Source organism: Indicator indicator, chromosome 35 (genome assembly GCF_027791375.1).
Source record: "Indicator indicator isolate 239-I01 chromosome 35, UM_Iind_1.1, whole genome shotgun sequence".
NCBI lineage: Eukaryota > Metazoa > Chordata > Aves > Piciformes > Indicatoridae > Indicator > Indicator indicator.
Window position 1 is genome coordinate 4,645,538 of NC_072044.1, and position 22,036 is coordinate 4,667,573.

Below are 22,036 nucleotides of genomic sequence, written 5' to 3' on the forward strand. Positions count from 1 at the left end.
GCCCAGGTGATGCTGTCCCCAGACTTCTGCACTGCATTCCCAGGGCACTTGGCTGAGAGATCCCAGGGAAGTTTGTCTGCACTTCCCAACCAGGCACAAACCTCCAGATCGTTCCATCCAGGTCAGATCAGTGCAGAAACTGCTTCCCTGTGGCACAGGCCAAGGGCTGATTTCCAGGACCCTCTGAGCCTTCCACCCAGGACCCTCTGAGCCTTCCACCCAGGACACAACACTCCTGCCCCCCTGCAGAGCCCCAGCTGCTGCTGGGCTCCTTCCACTTGCAGAGGTTTTGTTCTCCTGCTGCAGACCTGAAGCTCCTTGCAGGGTGCTGGGCAGTGGTTTGTGAACTAGAAAATGTTTTCTGTGCTCTTTGGAGAAGGGTCTGGTGCTGGGGGTTTGGGGGTCTGCTCCAGGGTCCAGCTTTCCCTCAACCACACCAATGTCTGTACCACAAAGCTTTCTGCAGGGTGGTTGGTCGGAGGGCTGGGCCCTGACAGCTGCCCTGACAGCTCTAACTTCCTGCTCTGGTGCTTTGATAAGAGCCAAAGAGCTTTCTCTTCGCATTTGAATTCAGAGATTTTTCCTTTAGATATCTTGGAAAAAATGAAATAAGCTCTGTTGGAATGGATGGAAATCAGGATTTGCTTTCTCCTTGCTGTAATTGGTTCCTGGTATCTCATCCAAATTCGAAGTGTTTTCCTGTTACACTTTGTCTTGACAGATAACAAATTGTATCCTGCTCACCTTTCTGAGATCCTCAAGAGAGATGAATCTCCAACTTAGTTTTTTAAAATTTGTATTTATTTATTTATTTTGTTTTGTAATAAGCTTAATATATTTTGGCTTCTCATTCTGTTCTGGAACGAAAACAAGCCCTAAAAAATTACATTTCTCACCAAATTAAACCTCACATTCAACTGCCTTAAGGTGTCCATGAGGATTTAATAAATAAATAAATAAAATTTAAGGGCAATTGTCAAATCATGGAGAAAGAAAAGGCCTGAAGAAGGGAGACAAAGAGCAGAGAAAGTGAGACAGAGCAGAGGCTTCATTCCTGCAGTGTGACACAGGAGCTGATTCCTTGGCACTGCCTTTGCAGTCAGCCCTGGCCTGGCTGTTCAGATCAAACACAGGAACCCAAGCAGGGCTGCCACAAATTTTGCATTTCCAGACAAATGCTTTTCTTCTGGAATGGAGATGTGGCCACCTGGTTTGGCTGTCCTGGCCATCCCACAGCACTGAGTCTGAGCGGGCTGCGGGGTAGCCCAGACAGGGCTGTGCCTCCACAGATCAGCTCAGGCAGGTCCATGGCAAGCCCGGCCCCAGGGGATGCAGCTTTGATGCTCCTTTGTGAGGGGGGTGACTGCAAGCCACAGCTGGCCAGAGTCCACCTGGGGGGTCCATGTGGAAGGCCTTAGACTAACCACTTTGTTTAGGAAGCTGCCATCAGCTGGCAGCTGCATGGTCATCAAGCAGGGATCATCCTTGGCGGCAGCCAAACATCTCCAGGAGCAGGCAGGAGCCTTGCTCCAAGACCTCCTGATGCTAATCACTGTTTACATCCCGGGCTGATCTGCCTGGCCATCGATCCCTGCTGGCCATCCAGACGCCCCTTGCACAGCCCTGTGGGCACAGGGCACCCCAGACGCCTCCCTCACTGATCCCCACCCTGTTTGTTTCCCCCTCAGCCGCCTGGATGCCAACCTGATCTCTGTGGTGCCCGAGAAGAGCTTCCAGGGGCTGCTCTCCCTGCGTCACCTGTGGCTGGACGATAATGCCCTGACCGAGATCCCTGTCCAGGCTCTGAACCAGCTGCCGGCGCTGCAGGCCATGACCCTGGCACTCAACCAGATCTGGCACATCCCTGACTACGCCTTCCAGAACCTCAGCAGCCTCGTGGTGCTGTAAGCCTGCTCCGCTTGCTTCTCCCCCGCACCCGCCGCGTCCTCTGGGACCAGGTGCTGCCTGTGCCTGCCAGACGGGCACCATCTGCCATGGGGAGCCCTGGTGGGGGCTGGGGAAGGGGCTGGAGAACAGGGCTGGGGAGGAGCAGCTGAGGGACCTGGGGGTGTTCGGTCTGGAGGAGGCTGAGGGAGACCTCATTGCTCTCTACAGCTCCCTGAGAGGAGGTTGGAGCCAGGTGGGGGTTGGGCTCTGCTCCCTAGTCTCAGGTGATAGAAGGAGAGGAAATGTCCTGAAATTGTGCCAGGGGAGGATTAAATTGGAGATGAGGAAAAAATTCTGTGCTGCAAGAGTGGTCAGGGATTGGGAGAGGCTGCCCAGGGAGGTGGTGGAGTCCCCATGGCTGGAGGTGTTCAAGCAAGGTGTGGCCATGGCACTTGGGGCCATGGTTTGGTGGCCATGGTGGGATTGGGTTGGTGATCTCAGAGGGCTCTGCCAACCAAAACAGTTCTGTGATTCTGGGGTTTTTGGTGTTGATCAGCAGCTTTGGTGTGATTGGCAGCTGCTGTAGAGCTGCTGCACCTCCATGGGATGCTGCCCCTCTGGCCCTCTGCACTGATAGCAGCACTGCTGAGCAACCTCTGCCTCAGTGCTGCTGTGCTGGAAGTTTTGCCACTCTTGCTTTAAGAATTTCAAGTGTTTACTGAAGCCATGTAGCATAGAAAGTCCTTGGACAAAGCAGAGCTTTATTAAGCACCAACTTCAGCTGTTTAGACAAAGCATCAAGGCTGATTTAGGAAAATGCTCAAAGCAGCTTGAGAAATGTCACATCAGTAGTTTGCACCCACAGCAGTGCTGGTCCCAGAGGGCAGCCCATGGCCACCATCATGCAGCCTCTTCATTCAGAGCAGGCACAGCTGCTGAGCTGACATCTGGGGCTTTCTCTCAGTCCCCAGAGCATGCTGCTTTCATTCTGACTGATCCCGTACTTTGGGTGAGAAGCAGCTCCTTAATTAAACAGGCAAGCTCAAGAAATAAAAGTCATTGACCATGGGGTCACAAGGGAGGGGATAATGTCCCACCACAAACAATTGGAAGGCAGCACTGCCGTGGTTCTGCCAGGCACTCTGGGACACGATGCTGGATGCTTGTGGGCTCACAAGTGTTTGGCAGGACTGGCTCCATAAATCTCTCCCATGCTTCCATGCCTACCCTTGTCAGCACACAGCCAGGGCAAAGTCACCCAGGGCTCTTCCTCTTCCCCTACCAGGGATGTTGTCCTGCTTCAGTCACCCACCAAACTGAGAAGCAAACACCCCGACAGCCAGCCAAGCTGGGCACCAAGGCTGCTGAGGAGACTTTCCCTCCAGCATACAGAGGACACATCTGTGTCCTTCTCTGCAAGGGTCTGTATCTGCACCTAAATGGAGAAGATCTGGCTGCTGCCATAAATTTTGTGAAGCTTCTAGCCTGGAATGAGCAGCTGGGGAGGAGAGCCAAGGGCAGATGTGGAGGAGCACAGGGGAATCCCTCACATACAGCCTGATGGACATAGCTGACCATGGCTGAGGGCATGAACTCCCCAGGTGCAGAGCTGTGCTTTTCCTCCTCCACAACCCTTCTGCCTTTGGGAGAGGTGTGGGTGATGGTCCTGCACCCACACAAAGCACACAGCAGGATGTGCAAGCCTCAGTCTGGGATAAGTTAGGAGGCTCAGACTCTGCTCATAAATTAAACCTTCAGTTGAGGAACTCCCTGATCTTATTCCCAGCCCTTGCTGCTGCAGGTGTCTAACCAGGGCAGCAGTTTGTTCAGTGAGCAGAGCCCCACATACATCACCCAGCACGGGAGCTGTGAGGCTCAGCAACTGGCACCAGCCTGCCCCTGCCTTTGTTAATGTGGGCTTCATGTGCTCTGCTCCTGACACCCTGCTGCTGCTGGTGGCAGAAAGGAGTTGCCTTGGCTGATCAGAGTGGCTCATGGCAATAGAATCTTCAAAGGGGAAGCCTCATCCCTGGAAGCTTTTAAGGATGTAGCTCTGGGCAACCTGCTGTAGTGTGAGGTGTCCCTGCCCACGGCAGGGGAGTTGGAACTGGATGATCCTTGAGGTCCCTTTCACTCCTGATAATTCTGTGATTCTGTGTTACCCCCACATTGGATCTGTTCAGGGCAGAATGTGTCTGAGCAGGAAGAGTCCTGAGGAGTTTTCAGCTGCTGATTCCTATGAAGCAAAGGGAGGTTACAAAAAGCTGCTTCTTGCTCAAGCATAAAAGATTTTTCATTGAGAAGAGCGCATCTGAAACCCCCATGCTGCTGTGCTGACAGGCTGATAGAGTGCACCACAGCACTTCCCCTCAGTGCCCTCATCTCCTCTGTCAGCTGAACCCAGCAGAAAGTCAACTCTCAAACCAGCAGTCCCAGCACCTCTTTCAGCCTGGACCCCCAGAGAGGTCTACCAGCAAAACCCCACACAGACACGTCTGGAACTGCAGCCAGGAATTCTCCCAGTGCTGCAGATGTGTCCCTGCTGTCACAGCTCTGCAGTTCTCTTTCCTGGTGTCCCCAGGGGAGCTGGGAGCACTCTCAGCAGAGATGCTGGGATGTGGATGAGAGAGGTTGGAGTAACCTGTCCTAAAGATGCCAATCAGCAGAGGTTTGCTCTGCAGCCCCATGGCAGCCTGGCAGGGGAAAGGCTTTGGGTAGTTTTCCTTGCATCATGTGGCAGCAAATCCCTTCAGTTAGAGCAAAGGAGACCACAACTCAGCTGTGTCTCTAGCTGGGTCCTCAGCTCCTGGAAATCTCACTGGCTCAAACCTCTGGAGAAGAGAAGGCTCCAGGGAGACCTTAGATCTTCAATATCTGATGGGACCTACATGAAGGCTGGGGAGGGCTTGGAGTGATAGGATGAGAGGTTTGAAATTGGAGCAGGGCAGATTTAGGTTGGACATCAGGAGGAAGTTCTGCACAGTGAGGGTGGTGAGACACTGGAACAGGTTGCCCAGGTCGAGGCCCCATCCCTGGAGACATTGAAGACTGGATGGTGGCTCTGAGTAACCTGCTCTAGCTGGAGGTGTCCCTGCTGACTGAATTCCTGCAGTGGTCCTGCTGTCAAATGGTCTCAGTGTTTGCTGCCTCCCCTGCTGTGAGCTCAGGGTAGTCACTTACCTTGGCCTTGTAATGCCCCAAAGCTCTTCCCCTGCCTGGCCCTGACCCCTCTTTACCCTCACACAAGTCTAGAAAGCAAGGATGCTGAGAAAGTTGTTTCCATGGCACTGCCAAGCAGTTTTGCTTAACACCCTCTAATTCTTGTGCTCTGTCTCTACCCCTCTGTGCCCTCTCTGCATTTTGACTCTGTCATTCCCCTCCCTCATCATGGCTTTTCCAATCCCCATCCAGGTGGCCATTTTGCAAGGAGAACTTGGTGTACACACCACAGGAGAGGTTTGCTCCTGCACACCTCTGAGACAAAGAACCACAGGCTGTAGCAAGTGTGCCAGTTCATACAATGGCACCATGCCATCTGTAGGCCCTTCTGTCTCCTCTGGTCAACCAATTCATCTTAGCTGCCTTTTGGACAGCTCCCAAACACCAAAGCCTCTTACTCCATATCTCAGGCTGGTTTTCTCCTCCTCTACAGCATTCATGCAACCTGAATTTCAGCTTCTTTGGTGAGGACAAACCACTCACCTGTGAGTGTCTCACTCCTGAGTCACCCAGGAAGACCTTCCAGCTGAATGTGTTGACATCTAAAGGCAGTAAATTGAGGACGTTTAGCACAATTTCTCTTTCTTACAGTTTTAATCATGTTAGGACTCAGTGCAGCTCTCTTTCTCTCAGCATGGTTTGGTGACTAGAGGAGCAAATTGGTTTCCAAGACTCCTGGCTTCCCACTCCCATTCTCATCCTTGTTCTGCTGTTACTCTGGCCACAAGTTTCCAAAGGCCTCACTGATTTTCAGTGCCCTCCCTTCCTGGGAGCAAGCACCAAACATCTCAGCCCTGCTTTCCAGGGGAGCTGAGCATCACTAGTGTCAGCTGACAGCAGTGGGGCTTGGAGCTCCCCTGCACAGCAAAAAGGCCCTCAGGAGCAGTGACTCCGACCACTGACCCTGCTCTACAAGGCTCACCCTAAACCCACCTCCAGGGTTCGTGACTCAACCACCTCCCTGGGCAGCCTGTGCCAGTGTCTGACCACTCTTGATGGGAAAAAATTCTTCCTAATGTCCAATCTACCCCTGGCCTGCTGCAGCTTGAGGCCATTCCCTCTTGTTCTGTCACTAATTACCTGTGAGCAGAGACCAGCACCAACCTCTCCACAACCTCCTTTCAGGGAGCTGGAGGGAGCAGTGAGCTCTCCCCTCACCCTCCTCTTCCTCAAACTAACCATCTCCAGCTCCTTCAGTTGCTCCTCACAAGATTTATTCTGCAGCCCCTTCCCCTTCCTTGCCCTCCTCTGCCCTGGCTCCAGCACCTCCACATCTCTCTTGTGTGGAGGTGCCCAAAACTGGGCACAACACTCCAGGTGTGGCCTCAGCAGAGCTGAGTACAAGGGAGCAAGAAACAACCCCCAGCTAGATCAGTATCAGGATGACCCTGTGCAGCTCTGCCTTCCCCTGCAGAAGGGAGCTAACAAGTGCATCTCTGAGGACTTCTTGGGAACCTCTGTGCTGCTGGGGAGTGCCAGGCATGTGCAATTCATTATTCCTCAGAACAGGATCCCCTGAAACATCTGGGTTCCATCCATGGGCCTTTCCTTTGCAAAGTGTCTTTTCCCTTTGAGGGCCAAGCACACTGCCTTGGCGAAAGTGAATTTCCCTTTCCAGCACTTGAGAAAGAAGTGAGTAGAACTCCAGGCCCTCCCTGGCAATGTCAGTCCTGATCAGGCTCCATTCTTCACTAGGCAAGTCTGATGCTGATCCTTACCCATGGGAATTTGCCTCACCTGTGATTTATGGCTCTCCACTTAGCCATGGCTAAACTGACAATTTGGCCCCAAGGGAGCTGGAAATCCATCCTGACAAGGGCTGGGCCAAGGGGAGAATTCAGATCTGAACTTAGTTCTTATCCTCTACTGCAAATAACTGCTGGGAAAGGTTTGCATTTGTCCTTTGGAGAAGAAAACCTGAAGTCATTAGAAATGAAAGTGATGGAGGCTCCACCACTTCTCTTTGTAGTGTGCTCCAGAGGTTAATCATCCAAACCCAACTCACATTTCCCATTTGAGCTTTCTTTGGCTTTGACTTCAGACATTCATTCTTGTTGTTTTTTTTTTCTCCACTAAATCACAGAACCATTTTCCAGCCAGGCAGAATCCTCCAGGTCACACCACACTCATCCCCTTGATCCTATTTTTAATAAGCTAAGCAGATTGAGCTTTCGAAGGCTCCATCCTAGATTTTTCCAGCCCTTGGATCATTTTTATTGCTCTTCCCTGCACCTGTTCCACATTATCCCTTCCCTTAACAATGTGGGTACCAGAAGCACCTCCAGCCTTCCAGAGCCAGTGCATGATGCAGATGTGATCTCATTTCCCTTTCCTTCCTTTCTGCTCTCTCTCTTCCCCCAGAGGAGCAGCTGCAGTGAGCACCATTCAGCACAGCAGCTCCTCTGCTGTCCCCTCTCTGCAAGGTGGAAGTGCCCTCTGCCCTTGGAGATGGCATTCCAGACTTGGAGCTCCTAAGTTTCCTGCCCCTCTACTCTGCCCTGGTGAGACCACATCTGGAGTATTGTGTCCAGCTTTGGGTTCCCCAGGTCAAGAGGGGCAGGGAAGTACTGGAGAGAGTCCAACAGAGGCTATGAGGATGATGAAGGACTGGAAAATCTGCCTGATGAGGAAAGGCTGAGAGCCTTGGGGCTGTTTAGTCTGGAGAAGAGAAGGCTGAGAGGGAACCTGGTCAATGTCTGTAAATATCTGAAGGGTGGGGGGCAAGAAGGGGCCAGGCTGTGTTCAGTGGTGTCCTGTGGTAGGACCAGGGGCAGTGGACATAAACTGGAACCCAGGAGTTCCCTCTCAACATGAGGAGAAACTTCTTAGGTGTGAGGCTGCTGGAGCCTGGAGCAGGCTGCCCAGAGAGGTTGTGGAGTCTCCTTCTGTGGAGACTTTCAAGATGTGTTTCTGGATGTGTTCTGTGTGCCCTGCCCTGGGTGCTCCTGCTCTGGGCAGGGCTTGGACTGGATGATCTCCAGAGATCCCTTCCAGCCCCTGGCACTCTGTGGTTCTGTGCAGTGCCAGTGGGACTGTGGCTGTTTGGTACTCTCCAGGCCCTGCAGCTGATGGTGCCCTGGAGCAAGGCACAGCCTGGGGCCACCTGGCACAGCAGAGCAGGCAGCCTGGCTCATGGCTTGTGGTGGCACCTGTGCTGCTGCCGGAGCACATGGAGTGAGCTGTCTGCCATCCTGCCAGAGGTCAAAACTGCTCTCAGAGAGGCCCCTGGTCTCTAATGGAGGTTCATGACTGGAAAACAAGTCCACACCCAGCCCAGAAAGGAGCAGTGACTGTCCTGCTCCTCCCTGCATAATGCTGCTCTCATGAATGGTTGTTCCCAACCAGCCTCACTCAGAATCAATCACAGAATGCTCTGGGTTGGAAGGGACCTCCAAAGCTCATCCAGTCCAACCCACCTGCACTCAGCAGGAACATCCTCCACTAGCTCAGGTTGCCCAGAGCCCTGTCCAGCCTCACCTTGAAGATCTCCAGGGATGGGGCCTCGACCACTTCCCTGGACAACCTGCAAAGGGAGGGACACAGATCTCAAAGCTCTGTGGGCAGTGGTGGGATATTGGCTCCAGCAGCAAGGGCTTCCAGACTTCTCCTGGGGTTGCCTATCAGAAGGTTTTTTTATAGGCCAGAGCCAAGCACCAATTTGCAGGGCAGAGCATGAGGTGGTGTGGGCTGAGCCCAGGCTGACAAACACTGGAGGTGTTGCAATTCCACTTGCCAGCATTTGTTTACCTGAGGAGCAAAAGCAGGCAGGAGAGGGGGAAGGCAGGAAGGCCTTCTCCAGTGTTTACCTCTCCAGCTCTCTTGTTTCTATTATTGCCATGTGGTTGGGTAACAACTGCAGACTTCAGCTTCCACAGCAGCACTTTTTATAACCCTTTTTTTTTTTTTTTGGGTTGCTCATCACTTTCTCACCAACAAAGAACATTCTGCTGATGATTTTCATCACTCTGCCTGCAGACAAAGCACTTTAGAGCCAAATATAAACACAGCAGGTGATGGCTTTTCTGTCCTGTCTCCTTGCCTGACCTGAGTGGCACTCAGCTGCTCAGCAGGGCCCAGCTCAGGCAAAGGTCCTCTTCGTGTCACCCCAACACATCCCCAGCACCCTGCACTCCCTTTCTCCCCAAGTTGTCTCCTCACAGGACACAGCTGTGGGGCACTGCTTGCTGTGATTGCAGCTCCAGGTGCAAACCAAACGCAGCATCCAGTGCTGAAAGGGACACAAAACTCTTGGGCACTGGAAGTGCCAAGTGAAGGAAGGTCAACATGATCTAGAGGGATCCCATGACAGCTGATAGAGGAAACCACCTGGGCTTGAACTTCTATCCCTTGTGAAAAAGCAAAAGCTTTCCTGTGAGAAATCCTGAGATTTGATCTCAGCTTCTTTTCTCCTCTGAGTCACAATCACACCAAGTTCTCTTGCAGGCACCTTCCTTTCCCTCTTTCCTACTTGCTCCAAGGAGCAAACACAATTCATCACACACCTTTCCCCTCCCTTGACATGTTTGTGTGTTCTCAACCCAACAACAAACATCCTTCTTGGGCTGGTTTCTGTTTTGCAAGCCCCTACCAAACTGCCCCAGAGCCTGGCTGCTCCTCCACTCCCAGCTCCCTCCTGTTTCACCCTGGAACTCTTGGCAGTGGGAGCTGCCTGTGCTCAGCCAAGGAGCTCACACTCGAATCCAGGTGGAGGGAGAGACTTGTCAAGCCAAGACAGATTTAGATCAAGCAGCAAATAAGGAGGAAGTCATTGATCCACCTGCCAATGTGGAGCCTCCCCCAGGCTCTTGGAAGGAGGCAGCAGTGTTGGACAAGGGCTGGAGCATCCCTGAGCGTGGGCAAGGGAGAAAAAGGCCCAAAGGCAAGAGTGTGGCAGCAGATTAACCTCCTGCTGCTCTGTGCTGAAGGAGAACCTGGACTGTGAAATGAACTCATGAGGAAACCTACCCTGACAGAAAGCTAGGAGGGTATCCTGACCCAGAGGACCTCACCCCCTCTTTGGGCATTTGTCTGTACCCAGCCCAGTGCAAGCATGGACAGCACTGCTGTGCTGAAGTGCAGGCTGGGCAGGGGAGGGTTGTCTTCTCCTGCTTTCCAGCAGGCTTTCCTCAGGCTGCTCCAAGATTTCTCTGTATGGACTTTGAGATACCCCTGGGTGGGGTTTCAGAGGGAGACAGACAATGGGCCCTGTGCCTCCCATCAGGCAGATGGCAAAACCACTCAGATGTGCACACAACACAGCCAGGCCCTGGCAGTCAGGAAGAATCCAGGTATCAGGGTCTTGGCTTTGCCAAACGACTGAGAAAGGGAGAAAGGGGCCATGGAAACAGGGAGCCCAGCAGATGGGACTCCAGGGGAACTCAGCACCTATAGAGCTTCCAAAAGGCCAACATGTGGCTCTCCCCTGCCAGCACTGAGGCTGGGAAGTCCCCAGGCCTTCAGCCCTGCACGTTTGTGGCCACCAGCAGCATCACACAGCAGTTACCATCAGCCATCTCACACTGCTGGCTGCTCTCACTCAAACCACCCCTCCTGGTGGTCCACATCTGACTTTGACATCCTCCTGCACCATCTACCAAGGGCACCCAAGTCCTTGAGCAGAAGTGACCCCACAAATGGGTTTGCCTTGGCTCAGGGCAGGACTAACCCAGGTTGCTTTCCCCAACATTTTCCTTTCATGCACCAGGAGGAAAACACAGAGGGAGAAAACTGCCTCAGTGCAGAGCCTGTCACAAGGGCCCTGCACCTCAGCCACCAGTGCCAAAGCCTTCAACTGAAGACAATTTTCACTGCAATCAGGCTGGAGCTCATCAGGCACTGTCAGCATTTCCCATTTTTTAGCAAGTAAAGATAATAATAAACTGTGACTAACAGGATGAGTGCAGACCCAAAGCCTCCTTGCTGCTACCAAGGCTCTGAGGAGTCCAAATCTGTCCTTAGGCAGCACCTGGTGCCTGTGAGCAACTGCTGAAGCCACAAAGCTCTTGGTAGGGTTGGGCTGGATGTAAGGTGAGACCTTGGGTGTTTCTTGAAGCTTCTTGCGTAAGCCTGGTCATCCAGAGCCACCCAGCAGCTACCAAAGGAGAGGGCTCTGGGAAGCTCCTGTGGCAGCCTGGGAGCAATGGGAGCTCTGGAGCTGCTCTGCAAGCTCTGTTGCACCTAGCAAGTGTCCCACGGGCAGGGGGACTTCTAACACCCCTCCCTGGTCCAGGCCAGGCTGTGCTGAGCCTGCAGGATGTGCCTGGGCCATGGGTCAGGCTGCCTGGGGGAGGTCAGCCTGCCCCTCACTGACCATCCCTGTTCTGTCCACAGGCATCTGCACAACAACCGGATCCAAAGCCTGGGGGCCAACGGCTTCGATGGGCTGCACAGCCTGGAAACCCTGTGAGTCTCCTCTCCTCTTTGCTTTCCTGGGTCTTCCTCTGCTCCAGCACAGCCCTGCAAGGGGCTGGGGCCTCTGCTTCAGCCCCACTGCACCTTCACTCCTCACCGCACTCAGAGGGCAGCAGCAGGGCTGGCTCCAGGCCCAGCAAGTAGGTGTCCAGGACATGATCCTGCCTGTGGTGGAGGCAGACTGGGCTTTGTCACTGCATCTCTGCAAGCTGGTCTGGCTGTGCTGCTGCTGCTGCAGAGGGGTCTGCACATGTGGGTAGAGTGGCTGGGAAGGGGTCCTGAGGCCCTGGACACGAGTGCAGTCCTGGTGCACTCCATGTGAGCATGCATGACCTGCTCAGCCACTGTCCCCTCCTCCTCCCCACCTGGACATGGCCCCTTCTAAACATCTGAGTCCATCAGCATTAGGGGCTGGCTGGATTTCAATGCTGAAAAAAACCCTTAGGGATCTGTGGAATCTCTTCAAGATGGTCCAGTGCCACCTGGCATCACCCACAGTCAGCACCATGTCCTTGGCACAGCTGGGCAGGCAATGTGTCAGGAGACCTCAGGATGGGGAAATGGGAAGCAGGAATGAACTCTCCTTCAGGACACATCTTGACGAGCAGTAGAAGAATCACCCTTGGCTGTGGGGAAGCAAGTCCCCCCTTGCAGGCCTTGGAGTCAGAGTCAGGCCCTCACTCCTTGCCAGGGGAAACTAGGGGGTCTGGGTCCTGGCAAAAGGAGGTGACACTTCCCAGCAGTCGAGTGCCACTCAAGGAGATAGGGCCCCTGTGTGCCCAGCACAGTGCCAGCAGCAGTGACTGGGCAAGAGTGGGAGCAGCAAGCAAGTCCTTGGTCCCTAGACACAGCCCTTGGGGGCAGGATCATGACACACATTGTCTCCTACTTTCAGACTGGCACACCCTAGGGCCACCCAGAAGGACTCAGCTGGGGAGAGAGTGAATCCTGCCAGGGGTGATGTGGGAAGGGAGGCTGCTGGATGATCTCCTCTGGTGACCCAGAGGTGCCCCCTGTCCCTCTGCCAGCTTGGCTTTCTTCCCAGGCACTTCTGGTGGGCACAGGCAAATACATGAGGGCAGAGTGGTGGCATCCAGGCAGCACAAAAAGAGTTGCAGCAGGGAGTGGAGGACTTGCTGATGGAAAAGAAATTTGTGTTTGGGCCATACCCCAGGCATACCATCTTAGTCTGTAGCCAAGGTGCTTAAGGCCACCCTGCTGCCCACCCAAGCAGGATGGAGCTGCAGAGCAGGAGCTGGCTCCTTATTTACTGTGGGAAAGACTAAAGGTCTTCCCCTGGACTGGGAGATGATTCCATTTCCACAGACACTGGTGGAGAAAGCTCACATTGCTTCCCTTGCCCTCTGCTCCTGCTCTAGCACTTCCTTTGCCCATCTGAGATGCTGCCCAGCATTCAGGGCAGCTCAAGGTCTCCTTCCTGGCTCCCAGCCCTAGCAGGGACAGGCCTGCATAGCTCTGCAGGGCCATGGCTCTCTGCAGGGCTGCAGCAGTGGAAGTCCTGTCACAGAATAGAATCACAGAACTGTTTGGGTTGGTAAAGCCCTCTGAGATCAACCCAGCCCAACCCCACCATGGCCACCAAACCATGGCCACAAGTGCCATGGCCACACCTTGCCTGAACACCTCCAGCCATGGGGACTCCACCACCTCCCTGGGCAGCCTCTTCCAATCCCCGACCACTCCTCCAGCAAACAAATTTTCCTTATCTCCAACCTAACCCTCCCCTGGCACAATTTCAGGCCATGTCCCTGCTGTCTCTGCTGCCCAGGCAGCCCTGGGAGTGTTTGACATGCAGGGGTTGTCCCCATGGGCAGGGTCTCTGCTGGCAGCTGCCTGTGTCCAGGCTCTGATGGTTCAGGTTTGTACAGATGGGAATGCCACAGCCCCAGCCCCCACGGGCTGCCTGCAGCTGCAGGAGCACAGCTGGGTGCTAGATCTCCACTCTGCCAGGTCTGATCACACTGAAGGAGTGTCCCCAAGAGACAGTGAGCTGGTTCTGCTTCTGGCCTGAGCACTTCTGTGCTGGACTTGATGGTCTCAGAGGCTCTTTCCAGCCTGGCTCAGAGGTGCTGATGGACTCACTGATCTCAGAGGTCTTTTCCAACCCAAACAATTCACAGAATCATAGAATCCTAGAATCAGTCAGGGTTGGAAGGGACCACAAGGATCATCCAGTTCCAATCCCCCTGCCGTGGGCAGGGACACCTCACACTGGATCAGGCTGCCCAGAGCCTCATCCAGCCTGGCCTTAAACACCTCCAGGGATGGAGCCTCAACCACCTCCCTGGACAACCCATTCCAGGTTCTCACCACTCTCATGGGGAAGAACTTCTTCCTCACATCCAGCCTGAATCTCCCCACTTCCAGCTTTATTCCATTTCCCCCAGTCCTATCACTCCCTGACAGCCTAAAAAGTCCCTCCCCAGCTTTCTTGGAGCTCCCTTCAGATCCTGGAAGGCCACAGGAAGGTCACCTGAGAGCCTTCTCTTCTCCAGACTGAACAGCCCCAACTCTCTCAGTCTGTCTCCACAGCAGAGCAGCTCCAGCCCTCTGCTCATCCTGCTGGCCCTTCTCTGGACACCTTCCAGCACCTCCAGATCCTTCCTGCAACAGAGGCTCCAGCACTGGACCCAGAGCTCCAGGAGTGGTCTCAGCAGAGCTGAGCAGAGGGGCAGAATCCCCTCCCTGGCCCTGCTGGCCACACTTCTGCTGCTGCAGCCCAGGCTCTGCTTGGCTCTCTGGGCTGCAAGTGCTCACTGACAGCTCCTGTGGAGCCACCCCCTTCCTGTGACCTCAGCACTCCTCTGCCCTGCTGCCCAAGGCTGGCAGCTCAGCACTTGGCTGCACCAGCCCAGCCCAGCTGCTAGATCTGCATCTCCCTTGCACCCCTCAGCTCCTGTGAGTCTCTGCACAAGCCCTTTCCCTGGGATGATGACTGCAGGCTGCTGACAGCACTTAGCAGGTTTCCTTGGCTGCTGGAGGCCAGGCTGTGCTCTCAGTTACCCCTGTGGTCATTACCTCCTGCAAAGCAGCAGGATGCTAAGAGCTGGTGAAGACAGAAACTTCTCCAGGCTGCCTAAAAAGAGTATTTGTGGGTAGGTGCTGATCACAAGCCAGGCAGCACAGCTGAGCACTGGAGAAGCTGGGATGTAAAGAAAAAACAAAAATCTCAGGTTTTTCATAAAAGCTGAGGGAGTTTGAGGTGTGGAAGCCTCTGCTCCCCTAAGGGAAATGTTTCTCCTCATCAGCAGTTACTCAGGGAACCTTCTGGTTTTACCAAATGCAGGCAAAACCTTAAGAGGAGCAGCACCATGCAGACCTCAGCTGCCCATGCACAACCACACTGGATGCCTACCTCAGGTCCCATCAAATCCTGGGTTCAGCTCTGGGTCCCTCACTCCAAGAAGGGCTTTGAGGCCTGGAGCAGGTCCAGAGAAGAAAGCTGAGGAAGGGTCTGGACAACAGGGCAGGGGAGGAGCAGCTGAGGGAGCTGGGGATGTTCAGGCTGGAGAAGAGGAGGCTGAGGGAGACCTCATTGCTCTCTACAGCTCCCTGAAAGGAGGTTGGAGCCAGGTGGGGGTTGGGCTCTTCTCCCCAATCTCAGGTGATAGGAGAGGAAATGTCCTGAAATTGTTCCAGGGGAGGGTTAGGTTGGAGATAAGGAAAAATTTGTTTGCTGAGGGAGTGTTCAGGGATTGGAAGAGGCTGCCCAGGGAGGTGGTGGAGTCCCCATGGCTGGAGGTGTTGAAGCAAGGTGTGGCCATGGCACTTGTGGCCATGGTTTGGTGGCCATGGTGGGGTTGGGTTGGTGTTGGACTGGATCAGCTCAGAGGGCTTTGCCAACCCAAACACTTCTGTGATTCTGGGATTTTACAGCACACAGATCCCAGAGGAGCATCTCTGTTCTTGGAGAGGGCTTGGTCCTGGTGTTTTAGAAGGGCAGCAAATCTAGAAGGAGGTGAAGTGAAGCCAGATGAGTGACTTCTTGTTTCCCCCACGCTGACCTGCAGGTACTGAGCAGAAGTCAGCTCTACCAGGTCCAGGCTGTGTTTTCCATGCTGAGGAGGGGACAGGTAGATGTGCAACACCTACTAGGTCTCAAGTGGACAAACATCAGCATGGAGCTGGAGAAAGTTGCTCCAAGTAAATTTTCTCTGCCAGGGCAGGATTTGGTTGTTCACCAGTTCCCCCCTTCAGCCTCCTGTTCCTGGGAAGGAAACCTGGGCAGGAAGGCTGGAAGCAAGTCAGAGCTGCTCTGGCCAGGTTCCCAGTGGGTTTCGAAAGAGCCTGGGAGCCCATTGAGGTTGTCTCAGCAGCTCCAAAAGCCTGGGAGGTGAGGCACAGCAACCCTGCAGGGCTCTGGGAAGAAACCCCAAGCATGGCTGAGCCAGGAAACCAGGTCTTGGGTGATGGAAGTGGGTGATACTTGGCACCTTTTGGCCCTCTCTCCTAAATGCACAGAGTGAATAAGAGTGGAAGTGTCCCCAGCTGACACTTTCTTCCTGCAGCCCCTTTGGACTGTAAATGAACTGGGAGCTCAAGGGTGCCCATAGGAGATGAAAAGCAGAGCAGAGCCAGCTGGGCAGAGACTCTAAATGCCAAGGGAAGGACAGCCATAACCCATGGGCATGCCCAGAGGGGAAGCCCTTTGGCCAGAGGGAGTGTTTGGACCACAGCAAATGGCCTGGTGCAATGGGTGAGGGAATCCCAAGAGGCCTGAAGCAAGGGAGAGCAGAAATGTTGAGGGGAAGCACCATCCCTGCTCACTGCAGGAGGGCTGGGCCAGATGACCTGCAAAGGTCTCTTCCAACCTGCTGCATTCTGGATTCTGTCAGGGGGCTGGAGCCAGGCTGTGTTCAGCAGTGCCCAGTGACAGCACCAGGGGCAGTGGGCACAAACTTGGACACAGGAAGTTCCATGGAACAAAAGGAGGAACTTCCTCACTTTGAGGGTGGCAGAGCCCTGGAGCAGGCTGCCCAGGCTGATGGTGGAGTCTCCTTCTCTGGAGACATTCAAAGCCCACCTGGATGTGTTCCTGTGTGCCCTGTCCTGGGTGACCCTGCTCTGGCAGGGGGTTGGACTGGGTGATCTCCAGAGGGTCCTTCTAACCCTTAGCATTCTGTGATCTCTTGCAAGAAGCAGGAGCAGGGCATGCCAGAAGCTGAGGCTCCAGCCATGCTGCTCCTCTCCTCACTTCATTGCTCCTGCTTTGCCCTGCAGGCTGCTGCTCTTCAGGCCCTCAATGCAGGCTGGAAATCATCAGCATGCACCCATCTTCCTGCCATGGTGGTGGAAGGGCCTCAACCTCTACATTTCCTGATCATGTTGGACTGAATTTCTCAGTCTTCAACAATGTGGGGAGCAGGGGAGGGGGATCAGATGGTAGCTGCTCTGTAGTCAGTCTGTCAAGCAGGGATGTTTACGGGATAGGAGATGCCAAGAGCAGGCAGCTGCAGAGAGGGAAGCTGATGCTTGGCCACATCCAGACCCCATGCCCTCACTGCTGCCCTTGCAAGATGTGTGGGGAGCAAGTCCCCCACTGCTGTGAGGACAGGGACTGGGGGGGGTGAATTTCAGTGTCCCTGGACTTGTGCCCAGGCTTCTCCTCACCACCTTCACTTCCCTCATGCCTCGTAAGGCACCACTTTGACCTCAGAGTGGTAACACTGAACTTAGCCCTTTGCTGCCCTGGAACTGAAATGTTTCTTGGATCAGGCTAAAGGGAAAGGTCAGCAAGGTGCCCTTGTGACCAAGAAGGCCAATGGCATCCTGGGGTGCATCAAGAGTGTGGCCAGCAGGTCAAGTGAGGTTCTCCTGCCCCTCTGCTCTGGCCTCCTGAGGCCACATCTGCAGGACTGTGTCCAGGTCTGAGCTCCCCAGTTCAAGAAGGACCTCAGGGAACTGCTGGAGAGGGGAGAGCAAAGGGCTACAAAGCTGCTGAAGGGACTGGAACAGCTCTGTGGTGGGAAAGGCTGAGAGAGTTGGGGCTGTTTAGTCTGGAGGAGAGCAGCCTGAGGGGCATCTGATCAATGCTGATCAATACTTCTAGGGTGGGTGTCAGGAGGCTGGGGCCAGGCTTGGTTCAGTGGTGCCCAGGGACAGGACAAGGGGCAATGGACACAGACTGGAACATCAGAAGTTCATCTGAACATGAGGAGGAACTTCTGTAATTTAAGGGTGAGGGAGCCCTGGAGCAGGCTGCCCAGAGAGGTGGTGGAGTCTCCTCTGGAGACATTGAAAACCCATCTGGATGTGTTCCTGTGTGACCTCTCTAGGTGACCCTGGTCTGGTAGGGGGATTTTGTTCAATGATCTCCAGAGGTCCCTTCCAGCCCCTCACCATTCAGTGGTTCTGTGAGTGCATGAAGTCCCTCCAGACAGCCAAGCCCCTGAGCTGCTTTGAGCTGCTGAGGCAAAGGGAGCAAAGCAAAAGTAAGAGCTGTGGCCCTCCCTGTGGCCCAGGCTGTGGCCATGGCCAAGTGCCCCACAGAGATGGAGCATGGATGGAACAGAGAACAGGGAGCAGGGAGCAGGGAGCAGAAAGCAGAAAGCAGGGAGCAGAAAGCAGGGAGCAGGGGGCAGGGGGCAGAAAGCAGGGAGCAGGGGGCAGGGGACAGGGAGCAGGGGGCAGGAAGCAGAAAGCAGGGAGCAGGGAGCAGGGGGCAGGGGACAGGGAGCAGGGAGCAGGGGGCAGGAAGCAGAAAGCAGGGAGCAGGGAGCAGGGCTCCTTCCTGTCCTGGCACATGCAGCCAGGCCAGACCCTGACACTGGCAGAGAGCAAAAACGTGTCCCAGCAGCATGCTGCCTCCCCACCCCACAGCATGACTGAGAGGGCTCCTGGGGCAGAGGAAGGGATGGGAGATGAATGGCTGCTCCCCAGGACCAGCCCAAAATGCTGAAGGCCTCCAGGCTGCAGCCAGAGTGGCAGAGATGTGTCCCCAGAGTGGTGTTGCTCTGCCTGTTCAGACGTCTCCAGCCCATCTCTGGCAGTTGTGGTGGGCAGAAGTTCAGAGAGGCCCTGCAGCCCTTGCCCTTCCCCTCCACCTGGCACGACCCCACTGCTTCCTATCTCTGTGTCCTCTCCCTCCCCTTCCCCATGCCTGCCAGCTCCTCCACTCATCAGACAAAGGAGATAAATCACTTGGAAAGCAAAAATCTCCACTCACTTAAAACCCTTTTAAATTTCTTTTTAAACCCCCGCTCTAATAAATCACCACAGGGCTCCCAGAAGGGCTGGATCCAAGCCCCTCTGGCTCCAGGCATTCTATCTGCCTGGCCTTGCCCCACAGGAACTGTCCTCACCACAGGCTTCCCCAGCCCCATTCCCGGGGTAATTAGTGAGTCTGCAAACGAGCTGGAGCCTACCGACTGCTCCCCAGAGCTGCATCTTCCAGGGAGGAATAAAAGAGAATTAATATCAACTGCACCTCAGGCAAGGAAGACAGGAAGAAGGAAATGGGAAATGTCTCCACCACGGCTCACAGGAGACTTGGTTAACCCTTTGGGGCCAGGCAGGCGTTGCTCTCCTCCTGGAAAGCTGCCTGCCAGGAGCTCCCCTGCTCCCCCAGGAGCATTTGTCTTCATGGGCAGTTTGAAAGCTGTTGTGCAGTCTCTGGAAGCTAGCCCCAGTCTCTGCAATTCCCAAAGCAGTTGATGGGTTTGACTCCTCCATGGATGTGGTGTTTGCTGTGCTGAGCTGCTCTGCTCCTTTCCCAGCACCCTGGAGCTCCTCCAGCCCTGCTTTGAGTCCCTAGGCAGCTCATCAGAGGCAGCTCTGCTCTGTGCTCCCACCCTGCCCTGCCTGGGGACTTCAGCAGAGCCCTGTGTGCTCAGACTCAGAGGATGGAGAAGGGAAGAGCTCAGGTGGATATTTGGAAAAGCCGCCCCTGCTCAGGGTCCTGATCCCATGAGTCCCAGTGTCTGGTCAAGAGCAGAGCTGCACAGTCCATTGCCTGCTCTGATCACCATGCAGGGAGAAGGTGGCCAGAGGAAGCCACCTCTGAAACAGTCAGCACTGGGACCAGACACTTCCCTCCTGCAGTCTTCTTGAGCCAGCTGGTCCCAGTTTGTTTCATCTTCTCCTCCAAGAGCAGAAGCCTGGAGTGACAGAGAAGTCATGGATGCAGCCCAGGCTCCAGGCCAGTTGGGTGCTGCCCAAGCAGGCTCTGAGTTCTGTCTGAATGTGGCCAGCAGGAGCAGGGCAGGGATCATGCCCCTGGACTGGGCACTGGGGAGCCTGCACATCGAATCCTGGGTTCAGTTTTGGGCCCCTCACTCCAAGAGCCTTGAGGGTTGGAGCAGGTCCAGAGAAGGGCAACAAAGCTGGGGAAGGGTCTGGAGAACAGGGCTGAGGAGGAACAGCTGAGGGAGCTGGGGGTGTTTAGTGTGGAAAATCACAGTATCACAGAATGTTATGGGCTGGAAGGGACCTCTGGAGCTCATCCAGTCCAACCCCCTGCCAGAGCAGGGTCACCCAGGGCAGGGCACACAGAACACATCCAGATGGGATTAGAATATCTCCAGAGAAGGAGACTCCACAACCTCTCTGGGCAGCCTGCTGCAGTGTTCCCTCACCCTCCATCACCCTCCATTGCCCCTGGTCCTGTCCCTGCAGGCCTTTGGGAACAGTCCCTCAGCAGCCTTCTTGTGGTTCCCTCCAGGTACTGGAAGGTTGCTCTAAGGCCTCCCTGAAGCCTTCTCTTCTCCAGGTTGAACACCCCCAGCTCCCTGTCCCCACAGCAGAGCTTCTCCAGCCCTCTGATCATCTGATGGCCTCCTCTGGCCCATCTCCATCCTTGCTGTGTTGGGGGCCCCAGAGCTGACCCCAGCCCTGCAGGTGAGGTCTCCCCAGAGCAGAGCAGAGGGCAGGATCCTCTCTCTCCATCTCTGGGCACACTGCTTTGGGTGCAGCCCAGGCTGCCCTTGGCCTTCTGTGCTGCCAGTGCCCATTGCTGGCTCCTGTCCAGCCTCTCCCCCACCAGCACCCCAAGTCCTTTTCCAAAGAGCTGTTTTCTATCACCTCCTCCCCAGTCTGTATTGACAGTGAGGATTGTTCCAGCCCAGGTGCAGGACCTACACTTGCTCTTGTTGAAGCCCCAGCTTCCCTTCCTGAGCCATCAGCTCCATGGTTCTTTGTCTGCTCCTCTCTGTGGTCACCTCCCTTGGTGTCCTGGAAATGAGATGTGCATGGCAGCCTCTGCTCCCAGGGCCCCCCAGGGGAGCCCCTTCTCCAAGGCTTGTTTCAACTTTGTTTAATAAATCAGAATCAGAAACATCTTCAATCCTGTACCTGGGTCAGTCAGAGAACAGACACTGGAGCAGACACAGTCTGGGCACTGCTGCAGTTTTGAAATGGAGAACAGAGCTGAGTGACAAAGTTGGAAGCTGCAGGCCTACAAAGCATGACCTACAGACAGGTGCCCCCTGCCCTAGCAACAAACCTTTGAGTGCTACATCAACCCTGTAAAATCCTGGGCTGTATCCAGAGCAGGAAGAGCAGCAGCACAGGGAGGGGATTCTGCCCTCTGCTCTGCTCTGCTCAGACCCCACCTGCAGCACTGCCTCCAGCTCTGGGGCCCCCAGCACAAGAAGGACCTGGAGCTACTGGAGGGGGTCCAGAGGAGGCCACCAAGATGATCAGAGGATGGAGAACCTCTGCTGTGGGGACAGGCTGGGAGAGTTGGGGCTGTTCAGCCTGGAGAAGAGAAGGCTCCAGAGAGACCTTAGAGCAGCCTTGCAGTACCTGAAGGGGCTCCATAAGAGCTGGGGAGAGACTTTGGACAAGGGCTGGGAGTGCCAGGACAAGGGACAATGGCACACACCACAGAAAGAAGGCACCCAGTGGCCCAGCTCCTGTCTATCCTCCAGGCTATCAGACAGCTCTGCCCAGCTGGAGCTCCACCACAAGCCATGACCTTGGTGTAAGGCCTCTGGGTAAAGCTGGCTGGCTGGTATCAGGCAAGAAGTCAAACTCCATGGTCACTGTGGCCCCCTTGGGCTCTCAGACACCAATTAAATCATTTCTAGTGCTTGATGTGGCCACAGCAACCAGCACAGCTCACAGCAGCAGCAGTAATGACCTTTACTGGCAGCTTGGTGAGTGCCAGCTCAGGACAGGTGTAAAGTCCTTGTCACAGCCTGCACCAAGTCTGCCCAGGACACTGCAGTAACCTCTCCAGCTCCCCTGGTTCTGAAGCAGTCAGCAATGTCCCATCTCCAGCTTCTAATCTGGCTGCATCTTCAGGTTTATTAGCTGCAAATTTGTGGTGTTTTGTGGCTTATGGAAGAATTTATAGTACTACATAATTTTTTTCTTTTGGCTTCCTGTGTGGAACCACTAATAGTCCCTAACAGGCAGAAAATTGACCTGAGACTCCTTCCCCTCCTTCTCTCCTTTTGGGCTGACTGAAGATATTAATAGTTCCAGGCTGCATGTTGACAGCTTCAAATCACCCTGGCAGTTAAACCCCAAAATAACTCTGCCTTTGATGTTCAGCTTC

General features: G+C 54.7%; 1 protein-coding gene across 1 annotated transcript in view; it reads left to right on the plus strand.

Annotated features, from left to right (window-relative positions):
• The window catches only part of LGR6 (leucine rich repeat containing G protein-coupled receptor 6), a 183,008-nt gene that overhangs the window by 125,109 nt on the left and 35,863 nt on the right, over positions 1 to 22,036 (plus strand). Inside the window, exons 5-6 of the mRNA XM_054395926.1 lie at positions 1,689 to 1,904; positions 11,437 to 11,508. Of these exons, the coding sequence (XP_054251901.1) occupies positions 1,689 to 1,904; positions 11,437 to 11,508 (288 nt within the window). The remainder of the gene's footprint in view (positions 1 to 1,688; positions 1,905 to 11,436; positions 11,509 to 22,036) is intronic.